The sequence below is a fragment of the Platichthys flesus genome, chromosome 21 (genome assembly GCF_949316205.1).
Source record: "Platichthys flesus chromosome 21, fPlaFle2.1, whole genome shotgun sequence".
NCBI classification, from domain to species: Eukaryota; Metazoa; Chordata; class Actinopteri; order Pleuronectiformes; family Pleuronectidae; genus Platichthys; species Platichthys flesus.
The window spans coordinates 14888284-14911705 of record NC_084965.1 but is presented as its reverse complement, the minus strand read 5'-3'; the positions used below and the strand labels follow the sequence as shown (position 1 = coordinate 14911705).

General features: G+C 40.7%; 1 protein-coding gene and 3 non-coding genes across 5 annotated transcripts in view; 2 read left to right on the top strand and 2 right to left on the bottom strand.

Annotated features, from left to right (window-relative positions):
- The window catches only part of pard3aa (par-3 family cell polarity regulator alpha, a), a 338263-nt gene extending 321247 nt beyond the window's left edge, over positions 1-17016 (bottom strand). For both annotated transcript variants that reach the window (XM_062379666.1, XM_062379667.1), the window contains exon 1: positions 16598-17016. In XM_062379666.1, coding sequence (XP_062235650.1) covers positions 16598-16717 — 120 coding nt within the window. In that variant the 5' untranslated portion in view covers positions 16718-17016. The remainder of the gene's footprint in view (positions 1-16597) is intronic.
- trnaw-cca (transfer RNA tryptophan (anticodon CCA)) lies at positions 8132-8203 on the top strand. Its single transcript has one exon. It is a non-coding gene; the product is annotated as a tRNA-Trp (tRNA).
- On the bottom strand, positions 8368-8439 carry trnaw-cca (transfer RNA tryptophan (anticodon CCA)). The gene has a single exon. It is a non-coding gene; the product is annotated as a tRNA-Trp (tRNA).
- Positions 17017-21524: 4508 nt separating the features above from the next.
- Positions 21525-21596, top strand: trnaw-cca (transfer RNA tryptophan (anticodon CCA)). The gene has a single exon. It is a non-coding gene; the product is annotated as a tRNA-Trp (tRNA).
- Positions 21597-23422: the final 1826 nt, after the last annotated feature.

Here is a 23422-nt window from a genome sequence, read left to right as displayed (position 1 = left end):
TAAACCCAACAGGCCAAAGGCAGACTGAAGCGATACAATAACCTTTTTTAAGAGTAATGCATCCTTGCAGTAAAGGCACCATGTCAGGAAATTATTTTTTGAGTTTGATGGGGTCCTTCTTAGATGTTCCTGGAATGAACTTCAAACCATTCAGCACAGAACTGCTCATCTGGGCACATGTCAATTAAAATCGAAAGTATTTCAGTCAATGCCACAAATAGGCTGAGTCATCTCTGAATCATTCTCCCCTGAAGAATTTGGTAGCCTTGGGCTGCAACCACATACCGTAACTGTCCATGTTGAAGAGCAATGAAGAACTAGGTCATTTACTCCATGCACAGTAATGGACAGTTTGTACTTCAGTGTTGAAACCCAAGGCAGAGAGTAACCATGATGCCATACAGCATATGCCATAAGCCATGGTCTACGCTGCATACTGATGTAGATCATGGTGTATGGCTCATCCGCTTCTCACAGTGGCAAGACAAGAACATTTAAGGGGACATATTATGCCCATTTTACAAAAGTTGATATGGTTCCTTGGGGTCTTAATGAAATGTCTGTAACATATTTTGGTCAAAATACCACAAGGATCATTAAGACTTAAATGTCTGACGGGTAGCAGCAGCGTTAGCTTGCTCGTCCAAGGCCATGTAGTGAGACTCCCTACATGGGCATGGTGTGACTATGACGTTTATTTTGGTCGTAATCCCATTCGACGCACTCTAGCGTATCGTTTCTGACATAGAGAAACCACAAAAAAATAGCGGGAGCTGTTTTTTTCCAGAGTTTTTGGGACGGTAGACATGCCAGATACCCAAATTAACATGTAGAAGCACTACAAAAGTAAAATTGTCATAATATGTCCCCTTTAAAACTCACCTTCTCTCTGCCTCAATCAGTTTAATTGTAACACACATTATCTCCTCCAACACAAGATTGAAGATTCATTTTAGCGGAACATTTTTGTTGGGCTCTTCACTTTATTTCATACAGAAAATATACAAATTTGTTGATAAATAAGCATGAACCAGCCTGGGTTGCAACAGGGCAGCCCCACACAAAGGAAACAGAGTCTTTTTTTCTGTATTGCGAGCCCATTTAATAGCTGACATTTCGACATGTCATGGGTATAAAAAGTTTAAGGGTCATGGTATTTTGCTAGTCCAGTCTATTACAGAAAAAAATTAACTGACGCTAAACATTCATCAGCCCCAAATCCAACATGTTCCACAAACTTTCAGTTTCCATTGTTTGAAGTATCAACGTCTGTAAACAAACAATGACGTACACAGTGCTCAGTGCTACAATAATACCACACAGCACAAGCTAGACAATGCATACTTTTTGTAGCTCAAAACACTTGCCCAAGGTGTCAATATTTCACCAATGTGTGCCTGTTGCAGTTATACCAAACAGTTTATACACATCTCAAGGAGTTCTAAAGATAACAGAGCTTTAACTCATCTTCTTGAGGAACAAAAGAGAGAGACTATCCACGCAGTGTTAATTTCGTTGACGAAAACTATGACGAAATATATTCGTTAACGACCCTTTTTCCATGACGAAGACGTAACGAAAACGGATCTTTGAAAATAAAAACTATGACTAAATCTATTTTTAACTTTCGTTGACGAGACGAGACGAAAATGTTGGTGGTTGACTAAGTCACAATAACATCATCGTATCAGGCCGTCATAAAGTATCAGGAGCGGGCGAGTGAGTCTGTGTGTCTGTGTGTGTGTGTGTGTGTGTGTGTGTGTGTGTGTGTGTGTGTCTGTGCGCTCCCAGATAGCGCACCGGTACCGAGGCTCCGCCCCCGCCCCGCTCACTCGCTCAGAGACACAAGATCAGATCTCGTTCACGTGAAGAAGCCTCTCAGTGACTGACTGCTTCTTAACTATGGAAACAGTGAAAACTGTTTTCACATTTAAAACTAAATATATATTTTTAAGCTATTAGGTTGCAGCTATATGTTTTTATAGAAAAGGAGTTTAATTTGGCTATTAAATGTGACTAAAACTAGACAAAAATGAAATTTGTTTTAGTCAACTAAAACTAGACTAAAACTAAGAAGGATAAAAATGACTAAATGTGACTAAAACTAAAATGCATTTTCGACTAAATCAAAAATAGCTGCCAAAATTAACACTGTGTCCACGGTGTAAAACTGTGAATACCACGTTATCAGAATCCGTGGCATTGAGTTTGAGCGCCTCTATACCATCGCTACAGTCCTTGATCAACCAAGGTGAGTATATTTCAGTGTCACATTCCTCACGTTCCTCACGCATTTGTTTGGAAAAACAATATAACAACGCAAATTGATGCTAAATAAATTATGCTTATTATTGATGTATTTGTGATTGATTCTGATTTCTGGATTTAAAAACTGATTGGTATCGGCTAACACAGCTTCCAGTAAAAAGTGAGTGACTGGCCCCAAAAATCCTGATTTAAGCGCCTTTAGTTTTTAGACTTTAGCTCCAGAGCACAAAACCTGTCAAAAACCTTTTTTTTGCATTCCTTAACGACACAAAGGCTAAACAAGTAGCAAACTTTGTCTGTCACCCTGTTCATATGCCACTGCCTGACTCAAAATAAATCAGCCCAAGTGACTGTAATATCCCAAAGTCCAATATCCCAGTCCCGCCAACGCCTAAGCCAAAAGCTCAAACATCAAGGATTTAATTTTCTCCTGAGCACGCCTTTTCCATTTCTGTCTGGATGTTAGAGAGGATATGTGGGTGGGCAGATGTTTGGGAAAATCCAGACTAACTGCTTCATCTTAATATATCAGCCAAAACATAGAATACATGAGGACAACTGCAAAACGAAACGGTAATCACAGGTGAATTCTGTATTTTTGTGTCAATGTAATATCCTATTTCAGATGCCAACAGGCCAGTGTTACATTAGTTAGAATAACATTAGTTTTTTTCCAGAGGTGCAGAATATGAAAATATAATGGAGTTTAAAGACAGATAATATATCACAGAGAGGAGGTATGATTGATTTGGCAAAGTGCTCTGAGCTAAACATGTGAGTCATAGCAGAAATCAAATAGTTATTTAGTCACCAAAATGATAGATTCCAGATCAGAAGGGAACGGTTCATGTGCTCAATAGATACACAGCTCTAAAAATACTAGTCACTTCTTTTTGGCAAGATTTTTTTCAGTATCATGTAAGTTAATTAGGCTTAACTGCATTGGGGGAGCTGCTGTATCAACAGCATGAAAAATTAAGCTCATGCTGATAATGAATACTGAATGAATCATGATAATAATATCCTTAAGCTAAACCCATTTTAAAATACAAAAAGGGGGTTCAAAAGCCCTTCAGAATAAGAAATTTTACCTCTTTTACTTAAGGTAGGCTGTACGACACATCGGTCGCTTGATTAAAAGGGCATCAGGACATGATGTAGCCTAATTCATTACAGTTAGTACAAGTATTAAAGGGTAAGTGAGTTCACTGATACCAAATTACAATGATGTCAAACAGGCATTGAATCAAGATTGGCTGATAGGGTTTAGATTTGGTTGTTTTTTTATAAAAGCTCAGTGCAACTACTGACAACCACATTTGTTTACTTTATGCATTGAAAGAAAGGGCTTTGTGTGCATAGTGCTCACGGTTTGAAAGACCCAGGGTGCATTAGAGTGATCGAAAGCCAATGACAGACAAAGCCACGAGCGCTCAGTGATTTTATGTATGATTTTTTTTTGCCAATCGTACATGGTTGTTCTTAGCATTTAAAACAAATATAACAACATGTGAATCAGGAAAGGCAATTTAGCAAATAATGCTTTATCGTAATTATATATATATATACAAAATGTAAAACACATCTGTGTTTACTGAGTCTACACAAACCTGCCAGTAAAAACTCCTCAGGGAGTTACACATTTGTCAGGCTTTTGTCGAAGTTGAAATTATAACCTGTGCAAAGAAAGTTGTATGACAGGTTCGAAGGCGCAGAGGATAGAGAAAGACAAATTACACGGACAGATACCCTATCTGACCCCGTTTCCTGAGGAGGAGATGGGAGTCATGCTGGGCAAGATAACACTGAGGATACACAGGTCAAAGACAAGCCAGAGGGAAGCTAGCTGCGAGGAGATACAAAATCAACCGGCTGCAGCAGCAGCTTGTGTAAATGCAACCTGCGACTGTGTCTAACAAACTGAGTGTTTTAAAACGCCAACAGTATAATAAATGTCAGCGACAGAGGTTGTTGCTCACAGTAAAACAAACAAACAAACAAAGAATTATCACACGCTGGCTTTAGCTCAAAGCAGCCTTTTGGCATTTCTCAGCTAGCACGCTCAAACACAGCAAAAATGAGTTAGCCTTTAGCTAGCTAGCTAGCTGGTGAAGAAAGTTGACACCTAGCTAGATAAAGGGCCATTTATTTTTCTCAGTATTGGCGGAAAGAATAAAGAGCATATATTTCACTTACAATTGCAGTTGGGCAGAAAAACATCTTCAGGTGAGTGTAGCTCTGTTTGTTCTGGATGTGTAGTTTGCTAACATGGTAGACGTAGCTAGTTTAGGAAGCGCCACCAATGCAGGAAAAACACAGCTGTATTGAATTAGGAATTAAGGGCTGCATTCCATTTAGCTGTACTCACTTGTGGGCCTGGTATAGTGAATGCTAGCCCACTGTCATCTCACTGACACAACTAAATGGAAAAGACACAGTAAAAATAATTAGTTCCACCAGTAGACCGTAAATAAACCTGTGATTTCTCAGGAGTAAAATGTTGGTGTCTGAATATTTAGTCTTTTACCAGTTTGACTGTTCAACGTTTTAGATACTCTATATAGTGCACTCATTGTTTCCCACAATGCATCATGAAAAGTGGCGTACAACCCATGGTCACTACCGTAGCAATGTATACCACCATGCATTGAGGGGAGAGGAGGGAGGGCAGCAGGAACAGCCTGACCTGTCGTTTAAATGTAAATACTCCAAATGCTCCAAATGTGCAAGATAGGGGTGTTTTAGCTTCCTCATCCATCAAATGTGTTGCTTCGTATCAAGAACTCAAATATTTGAGTTGAATAAGTCAACCATGCTTGTGCTTCAAAAACTCAGTGCTCTGTAACTACAATCATGGCCACAGAAATAAGCTGTAGTGGATCACACCCAAAAGGGCCTAGCATTGCCTGCATGTTGAAACACTGCAAACCACATAGTTGGCCTCTGCTACAACTTGCTCAGAGCCTGATCCAGCTGGAAGCACTAGCTGTCATCTCACGAAGACGTGGGATGAGGAAACCAAGAGGAATAACACAAACTGCTTCAGAAATTAACAGCCAAGTTATTGATCAAAAAAACGAATTGAACAAATCTACAGAGTAACCTCTTGTCAATACATACATTATAGTTTACCCTATAATGCAGCCTTAAGGAGCAATATACATTTAATGGATAAGTGAAGCAAATGTAATTGGCTATCCACATCAGAGCTGCTGATTTTATAAGGTCAACTTCAGTTCATTGCAAGCCAGCTAGCCAGCCAAGCATATTATATTAACCATAAATTATTGTCCCACAACTCTAAAAGACGAGTGGATCTGAGTTATAGCTTTGCAAACATCTCTCTTCAGGCTCGATGATCAGAGATTAGAAATAATCTCAGGGGTAAATCTTGATATGAAAAGTCAGAAAAGTTTTTTTTCTTCTGGCTTAGACACCTTAATGCTCCCACCAAAAGTAGCACCTATATCTATTTCTTTACGCAAACAGAAATGCTGATAAAAGTTGTCCATCACCCCAACTGACCTCAAGTTCATTGTATATTCAAACTCCTGAAACCATTAACATTTCCTGATCTGCAAAGCTGCTTCCTTGGCTGCGTCCATTGAAGTTTACCTCAACCAATGTGATTATTTCTGCCATAAGTACAGCTCTGCCTCTGGTAAATGACTGTATAACTGTAACTGGGATCCATAAAAGCTAGGAAAAAGAGTATCTCTTCACAGTGCCTGACATCGGAGCTTCCTTTGACTCAAATATAGAACTACAGCAGCCTATACCGTTACTGAATGGAAAAGTAATGTCTGTGTATTATGAGAGCAGATTAAGGGGGCCTCCATGTTAAGACATGTAAAGTGAAGACAGTAAAAGCTGTCAAAACAGCCTTTAAGAATGTGTTGGGAAAGTGCTTCTCCATATTGCCAGTATTAGCAACACAGTGTTGGACCTTTCTCCCTGAATGACATTTGATTTAACAGCTTGATCCCTTACTCAGTTGTTCCATTAATATAATCTAAATATGGATTACTTTGTTTCCCAACCCATCCACTGGCATCAGCAGCAAAAACCTATGATATAATATTTTTTTATGAGCCCATTTTTCCCCCTTACCCTTCAATAGAAAAGGTGTTAGGTCAGTTAACAGTCAGAGTTACATGATCGGAGTTTAATGGTAACTACCTTTTATTCTCTAGTGATTAATATATGATAACAACTGGGAGTGTAATAGTGGAATGGTGTAGGGATGGAGAGAGGTAGGGCAAGCAGGAGTGATGAAACAGAAAAGCACAAAATCTGTAGTTTAGATTTAGGCAGATGACCGAATCGTTCAACTCCCGACGTGTTTCGTTTATCTGCCCACAGAGTCTTCGGCCAACGTGTCGGCCACACAGAGCGAGCTCATCTCGCCAGTGACCGCGGTGCGGGCGGCGGACGGGAAAATTGCTCCTCGGAAAAGCAAGCCTATCTCCGGGGCGGCGGGGCTCCAGAGCCCCCCAGTCACCTACATGCACATCTGCGAGACGGAGGTGTTCAGCTGTTCCTGCTGCGGCCCGGCGCCTCCATACCGCTGCACGTCCACCCGGACATGAACGGGGATCTACGGAGCTGCTGATCCGCACGCTGCCAGCACATCCAGCTGGCCCGCCGCATCCGTGGACACAGAGCTTAAACTGCTGCTGATCCACTGACCACTGATCCACTGACTGCCGCATTCCTACACTTATAAAATGTAATTCAATGTGGAATAATCCAAGAATTCAGAATACGTTACTCAGATTAGTTAATGTAACGGAATACGTTACAGATTACATTTTTTGGCATATATTCTGCATTCTGTAACAGAATACGTTTTGAAAGTATCCTTCCCAACACTGGAAATGTTACTTACTTGAGAGCAGTAAGACACCTATATTTAAAAAAAAAAAATTCTCAAGATTGTAAATTTGCACACACTTTTTAAAAAGTGCATGCCTTGTGTTTATACTTAATTAAGTATATAATGACTTAATTAATTGATTAAATTACTGCACATCGATTTGTTATTCTGGTTTCTGTAATGAGCAGTTAAATAAAAATGTGGGAAATAATATTGTACATTATCTAATAATGTGTTGGTCATATTTAAATCATTCATTACGTTTTTTTGGGGGGGAAAGAGAGGATAAAATAAAAGAATCGCATATTAAATCTTATCGCAATACTTGGGGGGGAAATCGCAATTAGATTATTTCCCCATATCGTTCAGCCCTATTCAAAAGTCATAATGACTGGTTTTGTTATTTTCACTTTACATTTACACTTACAGTTTAGTGCAGTGTAATTATTTCCCGTGATAATTAAATGCCAGTGTGAGTATAAATGACAATTTAAAACCATACAAACTGTCATGTTTTACTGTATATAATAGAGGAGGTTTTCTTATATGAAAAATATGATCTGCCACACAAAAGCTGTCAGTCATGGCTGCTTTTTAACAGCGGTCCCGCGATAGGGAATGAGGTAACTGTTTCCTCTTCTGAGCCTATGGAGGTCACGTGGAAAATGATCCAAAGACTCGTACCCGGCAGATGAACGAATCGTTCAGCTCACGACCGTGTCTTCAGATCAGTGACTCGTTCTTCTGCCAACAGAGTCTTCGGATCAGTGATTTGTTCATATGCCGGATACGAGTCTTTGGATCATTTTCCAAGTGACCTGCAGCAGCCTATGCAACAGTCCCGATGCGCGGCCACGAGAAAATGAACGAATCACTCTTTGAGAGGACTCGTTACTCCCGAGTCCTTGTAACGATTCGTTCAAAACGAACGAATCGTTCACGAACGACACAACGCTAGTATAGTCTAACAATACATATTGTGAGCAGGACCTTGTGGCGCAACGGTAGCGCGTCTGACTCCAGATCAGAAGGTTGCGTGTTCAAATCACGTCGAGGTCAGAGTTTTAGGAAATATTCCTTGGTGAAAAGGTAATTTGAAATATTTAACAGCGACAGTTCATCATCTGTAGACATCGCAATATGTCATTTGACTGTGACGTTAATTTGAAGAATATACAGAGCTTTGTTTATTTGCCAAATGTTATGGTTTTGTCTTAAAAGCCTGACCTTGACGTGATTTGAACACGCAACCTTCTGATCTGGAGTCAGACGCGCTACCGTTGCGCCACAAGGTCCCACACGTCGACTTTCTCCCGACATGTACTGTTTACAAGGAAAACCAACATCTGCTACCATGATTTTTCTTCGATGATCAGTCAGTTCTTGCTGGCTAATATCACGTGCTTACATCTTGTTGAAAGGCTGATAAGGTGATTGAATCGAGGGTTGAAGTAATTTCTCACTCAACAAATGCTCTATACATCCAATAATCTGATGATCTGTGGCAATAATCTGTCTCAATAAAACCTCCAATCAGGATTTTGCTTTTAGTTTGCCACAATGTTTATTTAATAAAAAGTAAAAGGGCCCCTCGAACAGACAAAATCCAAATGTTTTGTTCTTATAAAGACTAAACAAGACCTCTTTCATTTTGAAATACAGAGACATGAAGACATTTTGGTGGCTTTCCTAATTATCTCTGAGGTTTGACATTACTGAAGTTATGAGTGATAGCCAAAAACAAACACAGGTCTAACTTGTGCAAGATGACGTGCAGTGCTTTGGCTCCATTATCCAGCTTCTAGCGGTTCAGGCTAATGATTACCAGGATTATCTGAACCAGTGGGTTAACATTACGAAGTCTTGACAAAACACAAGGCCGTGTCTAGGGAGAAGCCAGCAGCTATCAAGAACCCATGTTTGATAAGTCACCATGGTCAGTGGCACAATATCTCTGCAAGAAAGACACAATCAACACTCACAAATACACTCTTGCATATAAACACACCCAGTAATTCACTGTGTTCTCCCTCCAACATTGTTTCAGGTCCCGCTAAATCTGTGACTGTTTAGACAACAAAAGGAATTTCTTTCATTTAACTCCAACAGTGGTTTATAAACAAAGCAAAACCATAAATTAAACACAAAAATTTGTATCAACTACTAAAACCACATTACCAATGACAAGAGGAACTGACCCTGACCCAGAAATCCCCAACGCAGAATATAATATATGGAGCTGGAAAGCCAGGCATGCAATGGCTTGGCATGCTATGGCACACTCAGACTTTGGCAGTTACCATTATGGCAAGGGGCCTGCTTGCATTGCTGAGAGTAGCAGCTACTGCCAGAAATTCTCCCAGCTCTGTGTGCAAAACTCAAGCCCAATGCGTTCAACTGAGCGTCCAGTGTGGCGGATGCTTTGTCCTCGGCAGTCACAAATCTTTGCATGCATGTTTGTGCCCTCCCTACCATTTACCTTTCTGCAGACCTTCTGTACACCATTCTGTTTACAGCCCTGAAGTCATCTTAGCTTGACCGTGATGAGAGGGAGTCCCGGGAAAGATATGGAACCTGTGGAGGTGTCATTGTCTTTGCTAACATTCAAATGAATACTGAAGTTCAAATGACAGTCAAAGCTAGCCAGAGCCTGTCAGCCAGACGGGTTGCATAGAAGTAGTCTCATACTCTCTTTGACATTGACCAATATGCCAAGACACACAACTGTACCAATGTCGAACCTACAGTCCAGTCTTCACATATTTGTTGTACAGTTACAAAATGTGTGTTGTATTTACTCAGTAATCCAGTACACTGGATTATACATGGAGCCCTATGAGGTTAAAGTCCTTACTTTGAGGGCATTAACATCCAGTTTTGGTGAACAGTGTAGGAACCGTAGACCTTTTTGTACAAACACCACAAAATTGAATAAGACTGATAAACATGAACATAAATGTAGTTATCCTAGTTGATATTTCAAATCCGTAGCAGTCTATCGTTTTTATATGAACATACTAGTGATAGACTGCATTGTATATAATATAGAGCAGAAACCTTCCCTGGTGAGGGTCTGTCGGGCCTGTAGTAAAGGCAGCATCATTTGTTGTGGGGTTGTTGCCACGTCAAGTGACTTTCAGAGTCAAGAACCCCCCAATGTTCGGCCTTAAAAGACCTAGGTCCCATTTCTGTATGTTCAAGATGTTGGTGCTCACCAGTCCTGGACTGTTCATGTATTGTGAACGGGAACATTTTCAAACACCTTTAAAACTTAGAGTCACCACTTAAACCTTGTAGTCTATAGTTTAATTTCAATTCCATATGTGTTTGTATACAGCACCAAAAAAAAACCATTCGTTCACTGACACAGCTCTATAACAGCTCTGCAACAGCCTTTTAGATTAGTAATTAACTACTTCTGAATAGATCACCATTTACTATCACCATAGTATACTGCTATATAAATGCTTGACCAGCCTCCGTGGGAAATTAGAGGCTATTTTGCTCTGCACAATTTGTGTCCTGCAAGCACCACTGCTTGTTCTCTTACTGCTGCTGGAGCTATGAATTGAATACCCTACATGTCCTGTTTCAAGAGCCAGAAGCTCAATGTATTGAGTAAATCACTTCAGTAGGAAGAGTGCAGTGCATGCTGGGTGATGAACATCTTTTCTGGATGCTTGGGCAAATTTCAACTCGTGACTCTTTGGAGGGCGTGTGATGTGTTACTCTCAGATTGTCAGTGGGGAAAGTTCCACTGAAAGGTGTTAGCACAAAAGAAAGGTTGATGCTAAGCCAGCTGGAAGAAGAAAGAAGGGAGAAGAAGAGGATGAAGCAAGTAAGGCAAAACTAATAATTGGAAAAACCATGGGGAAAAAAGAACAAGAGGATGAGAGGTTACTGAGTCCACACGTCTCTCCCCTGCTTTGTACCCTGCTGTGGTAGAAAATGACCTCGAAGAAAAATCACTGCTGCTTGACCACAGCTGAACCATAAACCTACTCGTGCTCAGTTACCATCAATCACATAACATCCCATCATCCTACAGCTCCACTTCATCACGTAACCAGTGAGCGGCAGAGTGTAGTGAGCTAATGAACGCAGACAACCCTTCCAAAAGGTACTTCCCGCTTTCTCCATTTGCAGTGTGTTTCTGTAGTGCTGCACTGGCAGAGGCTCATGTTAGGTCCTCGCCTAAGAATAGATTAGGATGGAAAGACTGAAGGCTAACAGTTCCCAGAGGAGACAAATGGTGTTTGAAGCACTACATTTGAAAGCAAACTGAGCTGCTCATTCCATTATAGCGTAGACGCAAAACCTGCAGTTAAAAACTTTCTAAATTACAATGCTGCCTGTTCCTTCTATAAAAAGGCCAAGAACTTCATGGTTTCAATTCCAGAAACAGATGTAGCAAACTGAAAGCATTTTTCGTATACGCTTTTCCTAAAAATGAACTGGTTTAAAACAAACACACAAGCAGAATCTCAGTTGCCCAACTTTGTCGTGCAGCGGAAAAGTGCCTGTCCTGACCTCTTCAACTGTGCTGAATGAAGCAGATTTCCCCTATTTCTCACCATGCAGAGCTAAATGTTACTCAATACCCAATTTGCTTTGAACTGACAAGGAGCCCGTGAGAGACGAGAAGGGTGAGAATAGGGGTCAGAAACTGGAAGTTTGCTAGGTGTGACTTTTATATTGTGGGACCAACAAGCTGAAATGCAGTTTCGTGCAGTTCTTGGTTTTCCATTTCCCTCTGTGCATGTGTCCTGTCGCTGTATATCATTTTCTTTCCCATGTGCCAAGAGGACATTATTCACCTCCCAAATTTCATTCTTTGTAGTGCAATTTTGAATCAAGGTGGATGTAATGGCACTTTTTGACATTGATAAATACAAAAATGAATAATCCATGAACTATGGATGGATTCATTTGCTGGAAGTTAAGTTTACGACACACAGTGACCTTTTCTGCCATAAAGGAAAATGTGTGATCTGACACAAGACACTAAAACGCCTCAAAATGAAACCAAAACTTAGACTGAACATGTTAAATTTGGACTTTAAAGATGTAAAGTCAAGACAAACTCCATTATAGAAATAGTCCGACATCTATTAACACCACAATTTGCTTTCTCGCCAAGACCTAGATGAGAAGATTTCATGTCAGTTTCATGTCTGTACTCTGCACTTGGCATTAAGACTGGAAAAAGGATAAACTCCTTTAAATCATGAAAAAGAACGGCTTCATAGTTTATGGAAAATGTTCTAAGCTTATTCTTAGAAAAGTTAGCATTTAGAAAGCCTGCTGTTAATGATGGGTAAAGGAGTAATGTAGTTTTTACAATTTGATACAGTGCACAGCATACAGTCTGATCCTGTGAATACTTGTACACATCGATACCTAAATACCTAAAACGAATTCTAAATGTTCCATCATCTTAGTCTCATAGTTAGTTTCATTATTTCCACATTATGGGGACAGACACTGTTAAGGCGACTGCTGGGCTTTTACCATTTTATGATGTCATGTGCATATGTACGGGCTGGGAGGGGAGATAATTCATCATTTCATGGCCTTGTCTTCAGACATGCAGGAACCAGAGCGCACATGTTCATCATATGCTACTGATGTACAGTAAAATAAAAGAAAGGATGGAGCTATGAGAACTTTTTTTTCATGAACTGTTCCTCACTTGATATAAGCATCTGCATCTGTTTATTTCAACAACTTGCCTGCGCTGTGACATCTCTGCAAGCCTGCATTTGTGGAATTTTGGGAGGGAAAATGGGCAATTATGCGATTTAAGGCTTCAACCTCAGTTTGGTTGAGTAGTTGTGGGAAAGTGGAGGACAAAGGGATCTGGAGATGTAGATATTTAAAGAGTAAAAGCCACAAATTATGGATTAGGTGGAGACTGTGTGTTTTCGTGTCCTTTTGTTTTATGTTGCTGATAGTGTACAAGATGTGGGTGGGTAAAGAGCTGAACCTCCTGGTCATGTCCTCGTGGCGTTTTGTGTTTTTGCCAACAAGGCAGTCCAGAAAGAAAAAAAACATGGTGAATACTCACTTATTTCTTGACTGGCCAAGGGCTAAATACAATAGCCTTGTCAAAAGAAAAAACAGGATAAGGAAGCTAAAAACCCATTTAGCATTAATCCTTCATGACTGTGCATACTGTAGCCTAGACTGACTCTGAAGTTAATGGCACTTGAGTGGGTGATTGATGCTGCCTGCCTGGTCCCCTCTGAGATGGTGATAAAGCCGTCAAGTGTCCCAGGAGAAGATCGAGGAACATACTTACAGGGAGCTCAGGGAGGAGATTGCGTCTATAGATCACTGACGTTATTGGCAACTATAAGAGCAACGAGTGCAAGAATAAAAGGCATTGAAGAATTGTCACAACAGGTCGAATACATGCAACAAATGTTTTGGCAAAGCAGTGCAGGTTGTGCATGATAAGAGGTGGATAAAGACATTAGAGTCCAGCAGACTGCAGGTGGAGGTAAGAGAACAGTCTAATTTACATTAGCATCTAAATACCAGAGCCGTATGGAAGCCTATGAGTCTGGCCGGGTTCTTTTTTTTCAAATTTTGCAATAATACTCAGGTTTGGGTCAAGTTCAATCACGTTGTCAAGGCTGTCATCTTATTTTTCTTACACTGCACATGCCCGTAGGAACTGTTGGGTTTCTATAGACTTTGTAAGGTCTCGACTTTGATCTTGAGAAAATGTAGTAGATGATTTGGCACTATACAAATAGAATTGATTCGAGTAAAAATCTGGCTCTCGGCAGGTTCAAACACAAAAAAAAACGAAAGCCTGTTGGGTTCAGTTTGGGCTTGGATAATTTGCTCTCAGGTTCGGTCAGGTTCAGGCAGAAAATTACTCCCCACTCATAAACCAGATTAAAAAACAATTTAAAGGGCTGGTGGAACAGGCGCAAAGGTCAAATTAACCCATAAAGTCTGGTTTATGATGGCTGAGCTGAATCCACTTTTCCACCTGTTCCAAAGCCATGTGAACAGCTGCGTCCTTTGTTATGATGTTAGCATGACTTATAAACAGTATATATTTATGAATATTTATAATAATTAGGTTCCCATGGCTTTGCAATTGTAGAGATTTTCCTTATTTCTTAAAAACATTTAGTTAAAGTATATTAAAGGAATGAGATACCTGTGAGTCTGTATAATTTCATGACTTTTCTACATGTCTTGGTTTGTTTTAAAAAATGTCAGCGTAAACACAAACTGCACCACAACTAATAGTCTGCAATGTGTCTGTGTTTTTTCCTGAATGAACTAAACTACATATGTGACAGACTGAGGCTTATGAATTTCCCTTTCATTTGCTCCTCTGTTTTTCATGCTAATGCTGAACCACCTTAGATGACTGCTGTTATATTGCAATGACTCTTAGGAAGCAGATCTTTTTTCTTTTTTTTTTACGTTTAATCAACTCATAAAAATTCAACTTTTGCACTTTTAGATATAATGCTTGACTATGTCGCTTTCAGCTGCAAGACTGCATAAATCTCCAGCGAACCTGAGTGTGATTACGTCTTCCAGTAGTCCAAAGGTCTTGGCCGGTCTGCAATAAAATAGTTAGTGTTGACCTGGAGCCAAGCGTTCTCCAGAGGGAAAGCCTACACTTCTACATTTACAGTACCACTGCATGGATCAATGGACCAGTCGCCTTTGTTCTGCTGAACCATGGATAACCATTCAGCGGGAGAATGTGTGTGTGTATGTGTGTGTGTGTGTGTGTGTGTAATTGCTGGTGTGTATCTAAGGAGGAAGTGCTCTTCAAGAATGAGTGTTAATGTTGACATACAGTGCTTTCCCAATGTTTGCACTCTGTGGAAGAATCTACTGAGGTGCAACAGACAATATTCAGTTTATCCAGCTGTTGGCTCTGTTTTACTTTGAAAACTCCATGGCTGCGTCTTACTTTGAAAACTCTGGGCTTCATCTTAGTTTGGACAGGCACAAACGGAGATGTTTGGAAATGATGACGTAGACACACACAACCACTTGCTGATTGGGTCTTTCGGTCACATAGCCTTCTCTGACTCCTCAGCTCAGGTAGAAAGTAAATTGCAGGTGTTTTTGACCTAGTTTTCTTTGCTAACAGCTGTTGTGCAGTTTGATTCTGCATTTTGCAATGATGAAACTGATTACATTAAGAGACAAGCCATCATTAAAGCATTTCTTGTGTACACTGGTACGTACATGTGTAGTCACATGATAACGCACTTCCGTTGTGTTAATATGGACGGGGATTAAATTTGTACGGAGCCAAAATTATGATGGAATCATATAGTTTTAGTTTGAAAACCCAAACAAAAACAGAGTAATATTAACCATGGACATGTTCGTGTGACCGGAACAAGTACAGAACTTGCATCAAACATGGAACACGGAAATTATGGTCAACCCTTTGCTGAAGGCCATTCTCTCTAGAAAGAAAAAGATGCCAAAAAGTTTTCCAAAGCTTAAATACTGAGAAGACAGCAATACACACACAAGCCCATCAATGTATTTCCAACCTCAGTAACCTTGGCAACACATCCAAACTTTAATTCATTCATTACTCATTTACTGAGCTTTAAGTCAAACCCACAGAGGAAAAAGAAATCAGTGTCCTCCTCCGTGTTCGTGCAAATGTGGCTCAGGGGTTTCACACAGTCATGCGTTCCATCATTTCATAGGTAGAACTTGGATGAACTCAAAACCTGTTTTCTAATCTAGGCGTGTGGTGGGAAGGGTAGAGAGTGCAAAGCTGTGTTTCAGTAGACAGGATACTCATTATATAGGCATGGGTATCTTCAGGTGACATACATGTGAACATGGGAAACTGGAGTGGCAGGTTTCACGTTTCATGAAAAAGCCTTCTCCTGAAGATTCAAGGGACTAGTTTGCCCCTTTTCCATAAAACTGAGCAGGTGTGTTGGGATGTGAAGACATGGATGCACACAAAAAGATTAAAAAGGTGTTTGCTATATCTAGGAATTCACAGAATATCTTAATGAACATGTCTTTGCCAAATCCCTGTTTTCAAATATGGATATCCTGGTTGCATGGATGCTTTTACTGTGATGATATGCTCTGCAGTTACACCACAAACAGTCCTGGCTGCGTCCCATTTCCCTGTCATTGCTCAACACTCTCTGGAGGATCTCAGCGCACTCACGCGTACTTTCCCTCCACTACTACTCCCACTGACTGGGAACGATCCACGTGCACATCCCCCTATGCCCTCCCTCCAAGGTCCACTGGGGGACCCCCTCTGGCTCCTTCCAGGTGGCAGCCGGCCGGTTCTCCTCAGCCCGCTCTCTCCCTGCCTCCAGTCCGGGTGAAAGCGCCATGTTGAGGCGCCAGTGTGAGAGGATCACGCTGCGCACCCCGGAGGGTGGAAACATTACAAAAGCAAAGCGAGTGGGGGGGACTTACCTTCGCTATCGCCTTTTTGTACCTCATGGCCGCCTTCTCGATGAGGCTGTGCACTTTCATATTCCCATCCCCGCACGGAACGACCACTCGGGTCTTCCCGAAACACACGGTCACTTTCATTCCTCCTTCGCCGGCGCGTTAATCCCAATGAGGAAAAAGCCGCGTCAGGGCGAAAAGAACCATCCCCAAACTGTGCGTAAAGGTGAACAACTAGATCCAGCAGCTGGTGTGCAGACGCCGGGGTGAAGGTGTCTCTGTGTCCGAGCTGGAGGAGAGGGGTCCGGCGTTAGATCCACTGCTGGGTGTCGTCCTCCCTGCGCCGCGTTGACTCACTCGCAGAAACTTCCCAACTAAACCGCCTCTCTCTCTCTCTGACTCTCCGCCGCGGGAGCGCACCGCTGCGCTGACACACACACACTGCGAGTGCGCCCACATGTTGGAGCACGCACCAGGAATGTTCCCAGTGCACGTCCAGCACCGTGCACGGCGGAGCTGGACGACAACCTGTTTGCGTCGCTTTGCCTTCACATCACAAAAGTTGCGTAAGACGCTGCTTTGCTACCTGCATGATAGATGTGTGCTTGAGTGTAGGAGCAGTAATGAAACACTTCATAAGTCTAAATCCTGTGTGCAAATAGGTCTTTGTTGACACTGAGGGTTATTTTCATTAAATACATTTTACCCTGTTAAACCACATTTCAATTTCAATAAGCTTTTATCACTGCTGATCTTCTAGATAACAGAACCACAGAGACATTTAAATAAGATCTATAACATTTTAGTAACAGCCGAACAGACACCCTGGGGTGCAATAATAACCCTCATGAAAATAATCCTCTCCTAAATGTCATTCAGGGCTATCAAAGTATAAATTAAGTGTCTTTCTTTCTATCTATCTATCTATCTATCTATCTATCTATCTATCTATCTATCTATCTATCTATCTATCTATCTATCTATCTATCTATCTATCTATCTATCTATCTATCTATCTATCTATCTATCTATCTATATATCTATCTATCTATCTATCTATCTATCCATCTATCTATCTATCTATCTATCTATATATCTATATATCTATCTATCTATCTATCTATATATCTATATATCTATCTATCTATATATGTATCTATGTATGTATGTATGTATGTATCTATCTATCTATCTATCTATCTATCTATCTATCTATCTATCTATCTATCTATCTATCTATCTATCTATCTATCTATCTATCTATCTATCATCTTATACACATTTATGGGGCAGCTGCTATGGGTTGATAGAATACTTTATCAATCAATTAAACAATCAACATTTTTTTATTTGTACAGCAATTTTCATACAGATGTAGTCAAACATACAAAACATTAATCAAGTGAGATAGAAAATACAGTCACCCATACAGCACATACATTAAATAAATATTCTCACTGAGGTATTCACGCTCGCACACACACAAACACAATCTACCAAAAGCATGAGAAATGATTTAAGTTTGATTTTTAAAAGACGATACACTTGCAGTAGATCTCAGGTCAGACAGTTTGTGCCAGAAAAATAAAATAACGTGACTTAATTCACCTTTACCTGATTTGAGGGCTATAATAAGTGAGCAGGTCAGAACTGTATCTGGGAATCACACCATTAAGGGCCTTGTGAACAAGTAGTGATACTTTGAAATCAATTCTAAACTGTACCTGGAGGTACGGACAACAACAGAACAACAGGACCTGGCTCAGGATGGTTCAGTCTGTGATCTAACTCTGGAATCAAAGTTTCTTATTCATTCTTGAGTGTGGGAGATTGGGTTTAAACCCCCTGATCCAGGCTCAGTTTACACACTGCAGGTCTTTTGCAATAAGCATGATGCAGGTATGACTACGCTTGGACATGATGTGTCTGTGTGACTACCTGGGTGAGTCAGTGCTTGGAACTTCAAAACAGATGTTGAATTTCAGAGATAGACTGAATGAGTATATGTGTTATGAGCTGTATATAGTTTGTTTTCAAAGGAGCTGCTGAGACCAGCATTGCTGAGACCGACCTGCATTTGACTGAGCTACACGTTCAATATACTTATAGCAATAAAGTGTATTAATGTCATGCAGATTTCTTTATTATTGAACTGCAGTGCAGGATAAGACATGAGCCCAGGGCTGGATCCACACTATGACCCAATTCACTGATAAAAGCTGCAACCTTTCTTTTGAGCTTCCCTCACTCCCTGCAGCTCTGATTCTTTATGAGCCAATGTCATCCAAATGAGTGAACATGAACACATCGGCCACATCTGCAGACCCCCCACTGTCCCTCCATTTGAGATATCAGTTGGCTTCAATGATTATTATCCTGAAGAAGTGTTTTGCTCAACTTTCAGTGCTGATTTTTTCATCTGATTGATAGTTTGGTTGTTTCTTCTTGATCTGATTGAGGGACAATCCATCGATCAGTCTTTTGGTCATATCCGGTCTTAGTGCTAGCTCCTTTTGATCAGGGCAAGGCTTCTACAATTAAAGCAATGTGTATTTCCACAGTTCCTTGTAACTTGATCTGTACAGGTGCTGCGTGGGACTCTGGATTTGTCTCATGTAATTGTCCATGTGCTTCAGGATTTGCAAAGTGAAAAACTAGATCTATTCTGAACTCTTTCAACTCCTCCACTATTTGTGATCATGGCAATCCACCATGGCAACTCCTGCTCCCTCAGTTTCCCAATTTCCACATAACCAATGCTCCCCCTAGTGACAAACAGGGGAAGAGCACCTCCCTAACTTGAAAATAAAACATGTTGATGACTCTACGAGCTAATCCGTCACATTTATATTCCTGGTGTAACAGCTAAGTTACATCTGTTTTCCTGTGCTATGTGTGTGTGTATTAACTGAACCACAACACCTGAATCCGCTGAAACATGGTTACAACTGAGAAATGTTTGCACAAATCCCCACAGCATAGTTACTAATCTGACAGATTGTCTGTCAGCTGAAAGTTTTCTGACAATGAAATGTCAAGGCAGCTTATTTTCATCGTTTTTAATCGTGAACTTCCCTGAGCAGGTTAATGCTTCACTCCTGGAATCAAGCTCATTCATATGATCCAAAACTGCTGCTGTAAAATGAGTACCGAGCTTAAATTATAGTATTTCCACTGCACATCAGGAATGTAGGGAGGAAGAGGAGGAGTGAGACAGAGGTGAGAAAAAAAGAGAGGCTGACCCGCGGCCTCAGAAGGTCCGTGATCCAATGATGGAGAGGGTTTTGAAGCTTTACATTTCTTAACAATCCTCAGCCTCATTGTTGTCATCATTTAGATGCATCTACATTCAGCACCATCGATCAAAAAAAACTATTATTTACCAAAAGGGCTTCATGTTTGTTTGTGTGGTACATGGAAGTGTTGCAGGAGAGCAACCGTATCTCCAGCTAGAAGTGAAGCCCGGACCAGTTTTATCTCTGCTACATTAGATTTAACATTTACTTCCATGGAACACATACAAACCTGTTTGTAGAGTTTGGTAATGTTCATCTATAATAAGACAAAACTAATGATGACATAAGAATAGTGTTTAGAGTAGAGAAGATGAGAGGTCTTAGAAAATGATGGGTCTTTTTCCAGACCTGCAAAACTTTGATGTCGGTGTGATTCATGAGGCGAGACACACAAAGTGAAGTAATAGAACAGTTGCACAGTTCTCTCTATCTTTAGCCTTCGCCAGCTCTTTCTCTCCTTTCGTCCAATCACAACCAGACATGCTCGCCTTGAATCTATAAGCTGCCAAAGTTTTAAATGTCTTCCCGTCCCTCCGGTGATCCAGCAGTGAGTTCAAAGTCCCTGAGCGACCCAACTCCACCACATTCAACTTCATGATACGTCCCATCTTCAGGGCAACAGCGTATGTAATTCATGGGACTTCCTTCCATCGCATTCAACTTCGAGCCATAGTCTGTCCCTCTGTTCTCTACTTATTTAATTCCAAACTAAATGACTTAAACATCCAATAATATGTAAACCATATGACTGTCCAGTTGATAAATACATTTGTATAGCAGCGAATATGAGAACCCGTCTAGTTTTGTGTTTCGAATGTGCAACAAAATGGTGATTTTTCTTTTTTCCTCCTGATCATCAAACCTGAGAAATCCAAATGTTCCACCAACACATCATCAGGCTTGTTCTGAATAGAGAGAGGAGCTGCAGAAGTAAACAAGGCCTCTGATTATAATTTCTATGTTTATTCTAGACTTTTATTAATTTCTTTATCCATCGGTTCCTTTCCATTTCTTAATTGCACTGAAATTACTTTTCATATTCTCCATCTTTACATCTTTGAAGCACTTTATAATTTCGTTTTTCAAAACTCTCACACAAAGTTTATGATTGCTATTGATTATTAGCTCCGTGGCAGACGTGCTGCAACAGGTCACTTTCTACACAACCCCTCTGTCATCAAGCACTCACCTCACCACTGGAGAATTCAACGCTGCCTTCACATTAGATTTGTTCCTACTTGTGACATTTGCTGCAACACTTTTACAGCCGTGTCATTCCACCTGCCTTTGTCGATGGTGTCTTGAACTGTTGTTATTTTGGGGTATGGGAAATTGGCAGTGAGCTCAGAGGAAGATATGATTTATAAGCGGATTTAACGTCACATAAAAGTTGTATCTTACACGCAGAGATGATTTATTGTTGACTCCTTGTTCGGATCCTCATCTAGTCTTACACGACATGCAGTGCACGGAGGAGGGGTTTATAGAAGGCGAGGCTATACAAAGGCGGGATTTAAGACTGCCACACAAATTCTGATGAGGTGTTTTGTTGCGGTTTAACCTCTGATAACTGTATGGAAGCAGTTCATGTGTTAGAGGAATGGTTCAACCAAAAATGTTAAATATTACAGGAGATATTTGGCTGAGGAGTATGTGACCTTGTGGCGCAACGGTAGCGCGTCTGACTCCAGATCAGAAGGTTGCGTGTTCAAATCACGTCAGGGTCAGTGATGTTCAGATTGTCCTCACTTATGAGGCAGTGTTGAGCAGTTGATGTGCTCAGCTTTATCCACTTGCAGGTCATGATTACATTGTTCATTCCTGTGATGAGGCCGAAAAGTAACCATCCTCTTTAAAGAGATGGTTCACCAAAAATCAGAAATTCACATAAAATGCCTCCATGCTGCTCCCGAGGTGTCATCCAAGTGTCCGATATTCTGCAGCAGTAACTAGGAGGAGGATAACAGCGACATCCCTTTAAATTCCAGCAATTTGGTCTGTAGATGCATGGTGGATGCATTGGACAGAAAGCCTCCTCAATTCATCTACACCCTCACATACTAAATGCTTAAATGGCTTGATAGAGGCTAGATGATCCTGAGTCCTTTCACTGAAACATGCAATAATAGTCCAATTGAAATCCCATGTCTTTTTCTTTGACCACCTTTACTGATCCAGATGGGTCTGAGTCAACCATGAGTACAAAGCCATGATCCTTTGCCTTTGATCACAGTTAGTGGGATGAAGTCTACTTAGCAAAACAAAACCAAATGCTTTCCTCCTACTACCAGCACACAATAAAGAGATGTATCATGCACATGAAGCTCTACTCAACATCACATGTACGATAGTTTTCAAAATCTGCTTTTGAAATAGTTTTAGTTTCCCTGCAGAACTGTAACAAAGCTAAATCACATCTGCTATTTTATAATTTCATCTTTGTTCGATTCTTCATCAGAGGGCTTCGTGTAGATGTAGTAAATAGTTGATCTTGAAAAGTTTCCTCGGTTGCAGACACAGCAGAGCAACAGCAATCCCACCGAGCAGTTATATCCAGACACATAAATAAAGTATCTTCAATCAAACTTCTGATAACTATCCCAATGTGGTGCAAAGTAAAGTATTTGCATGTATCTCAATAGTGACACTAGTTATCGTCTTCCTTAGGTCTCCCATTAGCAATTAGCACTACAGCAAACTTGACTTTTATTTTATTTAATTAGAGATTATAAAAACATTCCTAACCCTGACTCTGACTAATGCACCAGCACATGAAAACCCTGAGTAGCACTTCTTATACCTCACATGGAAGATCGTGGTCTGTTCATGTTCTGCTTTTAGTATTTTATCATTTAACACCAGTTTTATCAAGTCACGTTTTCCACAGTTTGATCCTTCCAACAACTGACAGGCCCCACCTGCAGGCCGGATTGCAGAACTGCACCGTGTCTTCACTTCTTCTCTCCAGGAATCATCTTTGTTTGGATTAGGGCCCAGAGCCTTTAATTGGCGTGTTTGTGGGGATTGGTCGCAGCGTGTGCACTGAGAGCTGAGAAAGGTGTTAGCACAGCTTTAGCACTCTGATTTCACGGATTAGGGGAAAAGCTGTCAGCTGCTGTTTTGCATATTCTTTCTGTCCCACGGTTTCCTCGGACCCCCTGAAGTCCAACAGCGAAAGAACACAAACATGTTCAGATTGAAAACATCCTGATATTTCACCTGTTATAGAAATCCTGGTATTTTCGCAGCACATACAGCCCTGTGCGATTCCAGATGTGTTTCTATCTGCATATTCAACTCAACCTGAATAATATTAGATTACACATGACATTTGGGTAAATCCAAATATTTCAAAAGAGGCATGACAGAAACCTTTGCTCAATGTGATAATAACAGCAACAGCCCTCGATGCAACCTCCAGTTCAAAATGTGGCTGGAAATGATGGTTGGTTCTTGTTTAGCAAATGTTTGTCAGTGTTATAACTCGGAAATGACACAAATGATGTGACTCTGGACAATACAAAAACTCATAACAAACATTAACCAATACATA